Here is a 13,919-nt window from a genome sequence, read left to right as displayed (position 1 = left end):
GCACGACGTGAGATTAACGCTTCACTCCGTGGTAAATTTTCATGGTACTGAAGGGAAAGTTTAGTGCACGAAGCCTATGCAACATGCCACTCGTCCAAGCAATTCAAACCTCACGGTGTGGTCTTTTCGTAGTCACTTGTGGTGGTGAGTTTGAAGAAATTTGAGACGGTGAAAGAATTACAGTCACAAGTGACGCATACTGTAAGCAAATTTGAAGCGGCATATTGCCGAGACATATTAGACAACAAGGCAACGTGAGCGCCGGCGCTGCCATGGATCGAATTCACCGCAGAGCTAGACGCTGCCTGCCGCAGGCAAATGGAACTTGGAGTTAGCTCTGCGATATCCCAGCTGCATTTTATAGTTACGAACAAACATATCTTGTAAAGGCTCTGCAGAGAAAAGAATTCAAATGGATGAGCATATTTAAAGGCGGAACAGCGCCACGAATTTCTGTATTGATCAGTCGCACGTCATTCGCGTCGCTCAGTCCGCCGTCTAACAGAACAGCAGTCGCATGACACTTTCCCCACTCTACATTCTAAACTGAGCCCAAATTCGTCACACTCCGTGTTTCTCAAATGCCCAGGGCGTAAACGTGCCACCACTTGTTTCTTAAGAGGGGACATGGCAATGAAAACTGTTCTTGCTATTTACGCGCGAAAGGCTGTGTAATTTACGTTGAGTATGTCACGTCTTGTGGATAGTTGAGAACTGCGTTTTAAATTTAAGCTAGTTTAATGGAACAGCGTTAAAGCTCGTGTTGTGCGGAAAATCCGCCGTCGTCCGCGTTATCGTGAGAAAGAGTACTAAAGTTATACAGATAGTGATAGTGAAGTGATAAATAGGGTTGCGCAGGCAGCCACTGCCGGTAAAACAATCTAGGAAGGTTGCCGACGTCACGTGAAACGTGAAATGGGAAATTTTTCAATACATCTCTTCTTCCCAACTGGTTCTAGGAGTGTAGCTTTGCATCTCCGTCCCGTGTGGGCCCGCGCAGTGTGTGGGGTCGAAACAGTCTAACTCACCTTGTACTACCTTCGCCACGTGGTCACGATCAGCATCTGTGACGGCAATAATTTCGCGGTGATCAAAGTGAAATAAAGATTGCCAGGAAAAAAAGGCTGCGAATCACCCAATAACAAAGATTACTCGTTCTTGCAAGGTCCTTTAGACGACCGCATCAGCACCTATAATTTTGTAATATTTATTGCCTACTTCGATAGCCTATGTGTTAACGTTCTCTTTTGGTTGTCGCCAAAGCGATTAAGTTCTACAAAACATTTAAGCAAAAATATTGCTGCTTCCAATGCTCGTGTGCAGACACGCAATACCGACGCCAACAAACGACATTATTTCTTTCGGCGGTGTATGAAGTTTCAGTCGCAGGCATTGAGTGCAATATAATTTTATACAATTTTGAACGTTTTCCGAGGCGCAGCTCGGCATTTCCGCCCGCATCGAGCGACGTCATAGTGCAGTTTCCTCCTATGTTTTGACGTCACCGAACCCAGCTAGTCGTTGTTCACAAGGGCAACTAGGGCTTCCCGTCGAAGCCGACATCATCAGGAATGTAGTAGTGCAGGTTGGCAAGTTGAGCGGGACGTCCAGGTGCATTTCCTTGCCCGCGGCGACTGCGACAGAAACAGCTCGAACAAAATCACGCGCATTTAATTATTCGACCTGGACATTGCTCTTTTCATTTCCTTTCACGATCAGTAGGCCCGCAGGCCTCTTTCAAGGCAGCAAAACGGACACCCTAACAAATTGTGTCAGTACCTCTTCAATACTACAATTTTTTACGAGAACTTCCACTCCCTCGGCCTAAAAATCGATGCAAATTGAAAAATAAATGAAGAAAAATTACGCTAAAATTATAGGAATTTGCAGAAAAATAAAGCAAATTTTCTGTGGCTATAAGTGTTTTTCAAACAAATTTAAAGATAACGGTCAGGATAATATGAAAAGCCGAAATAGACAAAGAGATGAAAGACAAATAACGGTACAGTCCTTTACGGTGCGGAAAGCATACCGTTAGCAGCCTTCGAGCTTACTTAAAGTACGAGAGTTCGTGCCTCTGATATTGCGCAAACGTATCATGAGCTCCTCATTATCAACCCTGTTTTGAAAACCATTCCTGAGATAATTACTTGAGAGCGATCAGCACTCATCCCCTCATTGTCGCTAACCCTCCGATGGCGCGGTCGAACTGTCGTTGCTTTTTTGTGCCATAAATTGCTGCCTTTAATGTACGAGATAAGTGACGCGTTAGGCGTTCAGTCTGCCTTCCGAGCATTCATAGAAAGAGAAGGGGGCGGTTCCATATACTGCAATTTCTCATCCGCCTTAAGCCGGAGCACATGCTGGGAGCAAACACAGCGCTCTCTACTGTGACCTGTTTCACATAGACGCCACTGTATCAGCCCTATGCGATATGTTGAGCCTATCCAATAAATCGGATGTTGCTCGGTCAGAGCTTTTGTCGACTGCTGTTTAGAAAATCAAAGCCTGCAGATTATTTTTCCAATTTTCCCGAATCTAGTGCCCTGACATAATGACAGATCGAACGATTTGGGCATACAGGCGGTAAGCACGTTGCGCTCAAACAATCCTGAATTGAAAAGTCTCGCACGACGTGAGATTAACGCTTCACTCCGCGGCAAATTTTCTTGGTACTGAAGGGAAAGTTTAGTGCACGAAGCCTATGCAACTTGCCACTCGTCCAAGCAGTTCAAACCTCACGGTGTGGTCTTTTCGTAGTCACTTGTGCTGGTGAGTTTGAAGAAATTTGAGACGGTGAATGAAATACAGTAACAAGTGACGCATACTGTAAGCAAATTTGAAGCGGCATATTGCCGAGACATATTAGACAACAAGGCAACTTGAGCGCCGGCCCTGCCATAGATCGAATTCACCGCAGAGCTTGACGCTATCCGCAGCAGGCAATTCGAACTTGGAGCTAGCTGTGTGATATTGCAGTTGCATTTTATAGTTACGAACTAATAGATCTTGTAATGACTCTGAACAGAAAACAATTCAAATGGAGGAGCATATTTAAAGGCAGAACAGCACCACGAATTTCTGTATTGATCAGTCGCACGTCATTCGCGTCGCTCAGTCCGCCTTCTAACAGAACAGCAGTCGGATGACACTTTCCCCACTCTACATTCTAAACTGAGCATAAATTCGTCACACTCCGTGTTTCTCAAATGCCCTGGGCGTAAACGTGCCACCACTTGTTTCTTAAGAGGGGACATGGCAATGAAAACTGTTCTTGCTATTTACGCGCGAAAGGCTGTGTAATTTACGTTGAGTATGTCACGTCTTGTGGATAGTTGAGAACTGCGTTTTAAATTTAAGCTAGTTTAATGGAACAGCGTTAAAGCTCGTGTTGTGTGGAAAATCCGCCGTCGTCCGCGTTATCGTGAGAAACAGTACTAAAGTTATACTGATAGTGATAGTGAAGTGATAAATAGGGTGGCCCAGGCAGCCACTGCCGGTAAAACAATCTAGGTAGGTTGCCGACGTCACGTGAAACGTGAAATGGGAAATTTCTCAATACATCTCTTCTTCCCAACTGGTTCTAGGAGTGTAGCTTTGCCTCTCCGTCCCGTGTGGGCCCGCGCAGTGTGTGGGGTCGAAACAGTCTAACGCACCTTTTGCTATCTTCGCCACGTGGTCGCGATCAGCTTCTGTGACGGCAATAATTTCGCGGTGATCAAAGTGAAATAAAGATTGCCAAAAAAAAAAGGCTGCGAATCACCCAATAACAAAGATTACTCGTTCTTGCCAGGTCCTTTAGACGACCGCATCAGCACCTATAATTTCGTAATATTTATTGCCTACTTCGATAGCCTATGTGTTAACGTTCTCTTTTGGTTGTCGCCAACGCGATTAAGTTCTTCAAAACATTTAAGCAAAAAATATTGCTGCTTCCAATGCTCGTGTGCAGACACGCAATACCGACGCCAACAAACGACATTATTTCTCTCGGCGGTGTATGAAGTTTCAGTCGCAGGCATTGAGTGCAAGATAATTTTATACAATTTTGAACGTTTTCCGAGGCGCAGCTCGGCATTTCCGCCCGCATCGAGCGACGTCATAGTGCAGTTTCCTCCTATGTTCTGACGTCACCGAACCCAGCTAGTGGTTGTTCACAAGGGCAACTAGGGCTTCCCGTCGAAGCCGACATCATCAGGAATGTAGTAGTCCAGGTTGGCAAGTTGAGCGGGACGTCCAGGTGCAATTCCTTGCCGGCGGCGACTGGGACAGAAACAGCTCGAACAAAATCACGCGCATTTAATTATTCGAGCTTAGCATTGGTCTTTTCATTGCCTTTCACGATCAGTAGGCCCGCAGGCCTCTTTAAAGGCAGCAAAACGGACACCCAAAGAAATTGTGTCAGTACCTCTTCAACACTACAATTTTTTACGAGAACTTCCACTCCCTCGGCCTAAAAATCGATAAAAAATTGAAAAAGAAATGAAGAAAAATTATGCTAAAATTATAGGAATTTGCAGATAAATAAAGCAAATTTTCTGTGGCTATAAGTTTTTTTCAAACAAATTTAAAGATAACGGTCAGGATAATATAAAAAGCCGAAATAGACAAAGAGAGGAAAGACAAATAACGGTACAGTCCTTTACGGTGCGGAGAGCATACCGTTAGCAGCCTTCGAGCGTACTCAAAGTACGAGACTTCGTGCCTCTCATATTGCGCAAACGTATCATGCGCTCCTCATTATCAACCCTGTTTTGAAAACCATTCCTGAGATAAGGACTTGAGAGCGATCAGCACTCATCCCCTCATTGTCGCTAACCCTCCGATGGCGTGGTCGAACCGTCGTTGCTTTTTTGTGCCATAAATTGCTGCCTTTAATGTACGAGATAAGTGACGCGTTAGGCGTTCAGTGTGCCTTCCGAGCATTCATAGAAAGAGAAGGGGGCGGTTCCATATACTGGAGTTTCTCATCCGCCTTAAGCATGAGTATATGCTGGAAGCAAACAGAGCGCTCTCTACTGTGACCTGTTTCACATTGCGCCACTCTATCAGCCCTATGCGATATGTTGAGCCTATCCAATAAATCGGATGTTGCTCGGTCCGAGCTTTCGTCGAGTGCTGTTTAGGAAATCAAAGCCTGCACATTATTTTTCCAATTTTCCCGAATCTAGTGCCCTGACATAATGACAGATCGAACGATTTGGGAATACAGGCGCTAATCACGTTGCGCTCACACAAGCCTGAATTGAAAAGTCTGGCACGACGTGAGATTAATGCTTCACTCCGCGGCAAATTTTCTTGGTACTGAAGGGAAAGTTTAGTGCGCGAAGCCTATGCAACATGCCACTCGTCCAAGCAGTTCAAATCTCACGGTGTGGTCTTTTTGTTGTCACTTGTGCTGGTGAGTTTGAAAAAATTTGAGACGGGGAAAGTATTACAGTAACAAGTGACGTGTACTCTAAGCAAATTTGAAGCGGCATATTCCCGAGACATATTAGACAACAAGGCAACTAGAGCGCCGACCCTGCCATGGATCGAATTCACCGCAGAGCTAGACGCTGCCTGCCGCAGGCAAATGGAACTTGGAGTTAGCTCTGCGATATCCCATCTGCATTTTACAGTTACGAACTAATAGATCTTGTAATGACTCTCAAGAGAAAAAAATTCAAATGGAGGAGCATATTTAAAGGCAGAACCGCACCACGAATTTCTGTATTGATCAGTCGCACGTCATTCGCGTCGCTCAGTCCGCCATCTAACAGAAAAGCAGTCGGATGATATTTTCACCCCTCTGCATACTAAACTGAGACGAAATTCGGCACAATCCGGGTTTCTCAAATGTCCTGGGCATACAAATGCCACCACTTGCTTCTTAAGAGGGGACATGGCAATGAAAATTATTCTTGCTATTTATGCGGGAAAGGCTGTGTAATTTACGTTCAGTATGTCACGTCTTGTGGATAGTTCAGAACTCCGTTTTAATTTAAGCGTGTTTAATGGAACAACGTTAAAGCTCGCTTTGTGCGAACTATCCGCCATCGTCGACGTTATCGTGATATTTAGTGATAAAGTTAAACAGATAGTGATAGTGATAAGTAATATTTAGGGTGGGCCACGCAGCCACCTCCGGTGAAACAACCTAAATAGGTTACCTAGGTCACGTCACCTTGTGGCATCATCACAACCTGCCCACCGGGTTGTGAGCAAACTAATCATTCTGGCATGTGGCAGTTAAGTGAAACGTTGATCACTAGAGGTTGTTCGGAAACGGCTGTTTAGGTCGCACAAAACCCAGTGGTGTCAGCACCTCTCATCTCAGGGAAGTGGCGCATCCGTTAACCGCTGCATCACTGCGCTAGAAGGACTCCCGGAGACATATGAATGTGAATTTGACAATGACCAATTCCCTATATATGGGCATTAACTCATTAGCTACATCGCGTAATAACCTCAAGGCAGTGCTGAAGTTTTCCATCCAATTATTACAGTTGTTAATTAATTGCAAGTAGCAGGCTCATTACATTCATTCCCGCGGCGTTAAGTAATTAAAGAGGAAGTGAACAATTTCTTTATGCATTTATATCAGCCTATTTTAAATCCCTGGTCTGTACAAGAAAACTTTTTGTTTTTATCATGCCCAGTAAATGCGAATATAGAACTCCAGCATGCATGATTACTCAAAAACGTCATACACAAATATTTTTCTAAACATATTGCTCGTGTACGCTAAACATTCGAGAGCCTTAATGCACTGCTCGACATCCAAGATTCAATGGTAGAAAAAGAATCGTTCAACAGCCATTTCTTACTAACAGCAATCGTATAAAATGTACAAGGTGACAAAATAAACCTTAAAATATATTACCTCATTTGCCTCGTCAGTCACCTTTGTTGCTCCTTCTCTCAGTCACAAAAATGTGGTATTAAATACAGCAAAACTTCTGGTTTCTCATCTTCATAGTCGTGCTAAGATGGTGGTGCTCCGTCAATGAAAGCCGCAGAATCTGCTACGGATCGCGAACATTACAAAGCGCGATTCGCTGACAGTTTTCGAGGATAAAAAAAAACGTGATGTTGTAAATTTCTGCTTTATATTCCATAATAAACTTTTTTCACGTCACTTATGAAGAGGCCGGGAGCAAGAAAACTAACAATTTGACACATCGAAAATTTTTACCAAAATGACCTTTTTATTTCCCGCGTCCTCCTTGAAGAGGCAGATAATAGCGAACAAATAGTTAAAAAATTAATACATGACGAACTCGAATGGACGAGACCTTCTAAGCAGACGTACGAGTATCATGTGCGTGATATTTAAAACGTTGTAATGCATACAGTAATGTATACAGAGCTTTCAGATAGTCACTGATTGCTTTCATGGTGACGTCCAAAATGTTAGTGGCACTGAACTCCACGTGCTTGTTGTTCGAAAGCGCTGACTGATTTCATTTTGCTCCGACGGTAACAATACTATCAGCTTAGCGGGGACAGTACTCCGAGTCTGCCTTCAACATTGCTGTAGAAGCTGCTATCAAAGACGGCAAAATGATAACGCAAAGATAAGACTGGCGGCCTGGAGTATTGTGGTGAGCTCATAAATAAATCGACTGACATGTTGTCTACAGCTGCGCCGACGGCAGCAGTAACTCCAGCTCTGCAGCTCTGCGTCGCACGTTAGTCACCGTAATGGCCGCCGCTGAGGTAAGTTCTTTGTCGACTGTGCTGCATTTTTAAAGGAATTCAGAATGAGTCAACTTCTCGCAAACTTCATTGGCTTCCATGCTGACGTACTCCTCTTTTGCACTGCGGTTTAGGGCGACGGTTTCGAATACCCCGTCCCAGATAACAGCATTATCACGCCGAGGGCTGGTCAAAACACACCCGCCGCTAGCATCTCAAACAGAAAAGGTTCACGTTATTTTCAATAATTCCTCGTCGTGTGAGGAAGAGGAATAACAACGTGTGAACCCCACTCTGGCATATTCGTTATGGATTCACGAAGTTAGTCAGCGCCCGCTTTTGCTGCTCCTCAACGATTACGATGAAGTGGCGAAAAGAAAACACATTCAAGACTTTGTGTCCTCTTTTAGAGGGAGTAAGTTACATAAATTCATGAAAGGAAGTAGAAAATTAATTACTAGAGATCACAAGAAGCGACATTAGTCGTTATTAACATGATACCAAACAACGAAAACAACAAGCAAGCCGCAGCTGAGAACAACCTAGAAATAGCAGAGATTGAACTATAATTTTTATTGTAAAGAAGACTTTGTAGCCCAGTGAATGGTATTCGAAAAGAAATAAAGATGAAAACAGCGCACGAGAGTTTCGAAAAAATCAGAAAAATCTAGATTTGCTCTGAAAAAATATTCAAAGCTCCCTGACCGAAACGTCCGCTTTTATTGTCATGATTCCCCAGATATCGATTTTGTTCCCGGTCTGGGATAATCCGACAAATTGTTCAATCATCGAAAGATTGGGACGCATCCGTACGTGAAACTAACCTACTGGCTATATTTTTTTATATGTGTGCTTTGCAACAGCCCATTAATCACGCTTCCTCTGGAATGTGGTTTATAAGGGTTTATTGTCCCAAGGCGACTCAGGCTATGAGGGGCGCGGTATTGAAGGGCGCCAGAAATCTTGACCCCCTGGGGTTCTTTAAGGTGCACTGACATCGCACAGTACAGTACAGTACAGGGGCCCCTAGAATTTCTATTCCGTTGAAATTCCGCTGCCACGGCTGGGATCGAACCCTCGTCTTTTGGGTCAGCAGCCGAGGGCCATAAGCACTAAGCTGCCGCGTTTTTTTTTTCTTTATTGCCTTCAAAGGCGTGGGAATACAGCGCATTACAACATATGTGACTATTTACATGGCTATTTACATGGCTACAGCACTCCTCGCTTCCAGCGACCATTCCAACTTCTTCAGTTGGGATAGATTCTGGAAAAGGGATACAATTTTTTCGTCAAAACCTTGGTCTTTTAACACATCGTAAATTTTCAGGACACTCTCAACAAAATATTGATACACAGATCTGGCTCCAGGATCGCAATGGCGATGTGCCATGGCACTACGCCACACTGCATGCAAGACAAGCAGAAAAATGGTGTCATATGGAGCTCCATCGTCCTCGACAGGCAGAAACCTAATGCCGTGCGGAGTGAGCGGCAAATCTTTCTTTATGGTTCGCTGCAACACGTCCCAAAAGAAGATTGCATTATTACAGTCGACAAAAACATGGTCAATTGTTTCCTCCTTCCTACACAGAAGGCAATGGGTGCCCCACGGGACGTACATGTCTCTTTCATGTAACCAGCTTTTAACAGGTAAGGTACCTGTGTGCAGCTGAAAGAAGAAAGTTTTTGCTGAAGGCGTTACCCACATTCTTCTTACCCTCTTTAACACATTTTGTCCCGGTGAGGCCCCAAAGGCCGACCGATACAAGGGAGCGGGAAAAAGGACGTGTAATAAGTCTTTCTTAAGTTGCCTGGCCAGCCGCTTCCCTGTGGCCACCGCAAGTGGAACCCTCTAAAGCCCGTGTCCCACTGCGCAAACACAATAATAGCAAGAACCAAATACGTTCGCAAGCGTGCTATCAACATGTCGCCGAACCAACTCGTCCCGCAACTTCTTGTCAAACTGCACTAACGGGAGAGAAACGAGATAGGTTGCTGCAGTGTTGCCTCGTTACTACAGCTTTCAGGAACCAGAAAATAATCAAACAGCATTCGTAGACTCAGTGGGCCCTGTTCGCCGGCCGGGCAAGTTTCCTGGAGACACCGCGCCAATCAAAGCAACCACTTTGCGGTTATTTAGTCCCTTTTTTGCCTTTCTTGCTTGGAAACGTCGTACGCAAAGTGCAAAAAAGAGTTTTTTGTTCGTTTGTTGATTGGTGTTTAACGTCTCAAAGCAACTCAGGCTATGAGGGACGCCGTAGTGAAGGGCTCCGGAAATTTCGACCACCTGTGGTTCACTAACGTGCACTGACATCGCACAGTACACGAGCCTCTAGAATTTTGCCTTCATCGAAATTCAGCCGCCGCGGCCGGCATCGAACCCGCGTCTTTCGGGTCAGCAGCCGAGCGCCCTAACCACCGAGCCACCGCGGCGGGTCGTGAAAAAGAGTGTTTCCTTTTGCCGCAATGCTGCCTACCGCGGTACGGCGTCTTGCAGGCGTGTGCATAAAGATGCTGCCGTGTCCACCGTCGGCTGGCGGATGCGGCCGCGGTGAAGAAGCACTTCGCCTACGATCCACGTGGCACTCGTGAGAGCAATCGTACACTTGTGACGAACGCGGCCCTGTAGGGAGCCAAAAGGAATGCCTTGTGCCTTATGTAGGGAGTGGCTCGGCCGCGAGCTCCAACAGTTCCTTGACGGGGTTGTGAGGAGAACCACCCATGCAGGCCGGTAGACGAGTGGGCCAGTTACTCGCGTGAAGATGCCGCCGTTGTTCTCGTGCGGACTGGAGAGTGACCTGATTGAGATGATTGAGGAGACATGCTTTCTATGGGATATAACACACCAAAATTATCAACTGCGTGATCTGAAGGAATCTTTGTTTTAAGAAATCGCTAATTGGGATCGATGCCACAGATGAGCACTAGTTACCTTTCCTGCTTTTTTGAACTTGGGATGAACAAGGAAGCAGTGCTGCATTTTTTCTCTTAAATAGGAGACAGAATAATTTTATTGTGCTCCCATTTAATTCCAAGAATGACGCGTATAATTATACATTAGACTATTTTTGGCTCTAATAAGCGTGTAACAAGCGGTTAAAGCGGCGTCCATCGTAGTAGATCTTTGCTGCCCAAAATATAGAGGACTCTAGCAGCCCTTCTATTCTTTTAAACATGCATTTGGTTTATGATTTACGCGGCTCAACATTGCAACAAAACGAAGGCTATAAGGTACGACGAAGTAGGTGATTCAGTTAGTTCCAACCATTTGGGATTTTTTACATACACTGACATCGCACAGTAAACGGGCCTCTAGCATTTCGCATCCATCGAAATGTGCCTGGCGCGTTAGCACTAAACCCGCGTCTTTTGTTCAACAGCTGAGCACCATAAACCCTGAGTCAACGCGGCGGCTTAAATATCTAACTGTGCTTAGGTTGTGGGACGGGATAATGTGTCCCTCCGCTCACTTTTGGTAGTAGAGAAAAGCGCGTGAAGCAGTTGTATTTCCAGGGCGACACACAATTTTCAGAATGGTAGGCCTCTTTTTGGTGGTGCTGACGGTAAAACCGCGAATGAAGTTGTACAGGCAGACATGAAATGAGCATGTTTTCAAGCTATAGAAGCCTAAAGGAAAGAGCAGTTCGGAAAAGGGCTTAAAAATTTGGAGGAACGAAGGTGAGCTGCTGTAGTTTATGTGGCGTCCGTAACAATAACCTCCTAGCTTAGTTCCTCCGTGCCTCTACGCTTATGTGGAATATATGCATTCTTATATGGAATATATGCAATTTTATATCACGTTACTCCCTCAGATACGCCCTCTCCAATTATCTCATACTAAAGCCCATTCCGGCTTGAGCTTATTAGGCCGGTAGCTTCAAGGCACCCGTTCTGCAGAATATCCGATGATGTCGTCGTCGTCGGCGTTGTGAGCGAAATATATCCTGAAAAGCAACCTAGCTTGGCCACGTAGGTCACGTGAGCTTGTGGCAACATCACAGCCTGTCCATCAGATTGTGAGCTAACTGACCACCGTGGCAGGCGGTAATAAATTAATGATTGATCGCGAGAGGTTACTCCAAAAGAACAACTTGAGTAGCACAAGCCAAGCAAGCACAGGCAATTGGCCAAACATTGGAAATATATTGTTTTACTCTTCACCGGTCTTTTCCAATACATAACCAATATTGGGCCGACTACCTGCGCTGCTTGGGAAATCCTACCGGTGAGAGTACCTGCCGCAGCAGGGCAGTGGTGCATCGCCTAAGCACTGCACCTCTACTCTATGAGTGGTATCAGCACTCCATGGAACTTATTAAAGTACAGAATGACCGGTCCGTGTGGCCATTAAACCATTAAAGCTATCGCGTCATATCACGCCCTTAAAGCGGAGATTAAGTGTCGTCTCCAATTTTTTTCTGGCATCTTCCTCGGCATCTTCTTGCCAGCTAATCTTAGGTCGACCATTGTAACTGCTCCACCGACGTCATTCCATCATCTTTTTTCTGATGTATTGATCGTCCCTCCCGATCACATGACCAAGCCAACGCAGCCTTAATTATTGAATTTTTCGGTCCACATTATATCTGGCATCGGCCGTAACTAGTATTCAACCATAAGGCATCGTATAACTGACCTTCATCTTTCGTTACCATTCAACACCATCTTGCGCTGCTTTAACCTTTTGCACGCCAGACCGCTCATAGGAAGAATAAACAAGCCCTGAATAATTTCGTTGTCGTTGACCATTTTATACAACCTTCCGCTAAACGCTTTTTGTGTGCTTCAGGGATGATACCTATGCAGCGGCGGAAAAAAAAAACTGCCGTTAAAAAGCAAGTACAAGTCTGGCTGCCTCTGGTGTCTCCAGTATGTGCATTCAGTGTAAAGTCATTGATATAGTTTAACGCATTTGACTCTCTTTGAATAAAAAATTATTTCGTTTCTTTTTCAGAAGAAAAGCCTCTCTGAAACAGACAGCATCAGTGTTACAGCACCACGGCGACCATACCGCAGAATTATTGATGGCGTACCGAGGTGTGCTTGGCTGGACCCGGACATCTTCCGCGAAAACCTGAGCTTCAAAGTCGGGAATGGCGACGTTGTGCAGTGCACGTACCCCAAGAGCGGCTCGCACTGGGGGCAGTACATAATGCAGTTGATTCTCAAGGGTGGAGAACCGATAAGAACGTACGACGAATTCGCTGGTGGCACACACTCATTCGAGTACATGAGGCACAATGACTGGACCCCCACGTTACCACTGAGATTGTTTTTCACTCATCTGCCACTCCGTCTGGAGACCATGAGCAAAGAGGTCAAATACATTTATGTGGCTCGAAACCCGTGGGACGTCTGCGTCTCATTATACCACATGATGACTGATGTGAGCGTCCATAAGTTTGAAGATGGCACCTTCGACGACTTGCTCGATGGCTTTCTGGAAAACGACTTGGGTTACGGCAGCTACTTCGAGCACGTAGCGTCTGGTTACGCGCTCAAAGACGAGCCGAACGTGCTCTTCCTGACCTACGAAGAAATCAAGCGGGACACTCGAGGAGCAGTGTTGCGGCTGGCGCGCTTTCTTGGTGAGCGCTATAGCAGTGTCCTGGAGGAGAATGAGGAAGTTGTACAGAAGATAGTCGAATGGTCGAAACCTGAAAACATGCGCAAGATTCTTGTTATGGATTTTGAGAAGTGCAGCTCCGTTGGTTGGGAACACATGATCAAAAGGAACCAACTCTCGTGCGCGCGAGGGTATCAAGGTGACAAACTCAAGTATCCGATAGTAAGGCAAGGGAAAGTTGGAGGCTGGAAGGAACACTTCACTCCGAATCAGCTTCTTCGTTTGGAGCGGAGGATACAAGAAGAAGGAGAAAAGGCGTCTTTTATGCATCTGTGGAGTGACGTCAGGGCGGAAGCAATTGCTTTGTCCAAAGGGACCTCGCAGTAGCAAGCTTTCGATTAAATCTCGTTATTACCACTTGGATCACGGATGACATTTTGAGGTGGCTAAATTGCTCAAATCATTCAAGCACCTCTTTTCGCTTCGAATAAATTCTTTTCCGATACATTTTATAGCCAATCCTTACGAAGGCCAAAGGGAATGGACAGAGGGCAGCTTTTAGAAGTATCTGCGAATAGCGTCTAAAATTTCAAATAGATTGAAAAGATAAGAAGCAAACACCTAGAGTGGAATATAGATATCTATGGGATCCTGGGATAATTTCCTTTCAATT

General features: G+C 45.2%; 1 protein-coding gene across 1 annotated transcript; it reads left to right on the top strand.

Moving 5' to 3' along the window:
- Nucleotides 1-7,641: 7,641 nt before the first annotated feature.
- LOC149361588 (amine sulfotransferase-like) lies at nucleotides 7,642-13,705 on the top strand. Its single transcript, XM_089569537.1, has 2 exons — nucleotides 7,642-7,701; nucleotides 12,635-13,705. The coding sequence occupies exons 1-2, from the start codon at nucleotides 7,687-7,689 to the stop codon at nucleotides 13,631-13,633; spliced, it is 1,014 nt and encodes a 337-aa protein (XP_089425663.1). The 5' UTR covers nucleotides 7,642-7,686; the 3' UTR covers nucleotides 13,634-13,705.
- The last annotated feature ends 214 nt before the right edge of the window (nucleotides 13,706-13,919 follow it).

The sequence above is a fragment of the Amblyomma mixtum genome, chromosome 2 (assembly GCF_055824585.1).
Source record: "Amblyomma mixtum isolate Tamu chromosome 2, ASM5582458v1, whole genome shotgun sequence".
Lineage (NCBI taxonomy): Eukaryota > Metazoa > Arthropoda > Arachnida > Ixodida > Ixodidae > Amblyomma > Amblyomma mixtum.
The sequence above is the reverse complement of the archived record's forward strand: the minus strand, read 5'-3'. Positions and strand labels throughout refer to the sequence as shown.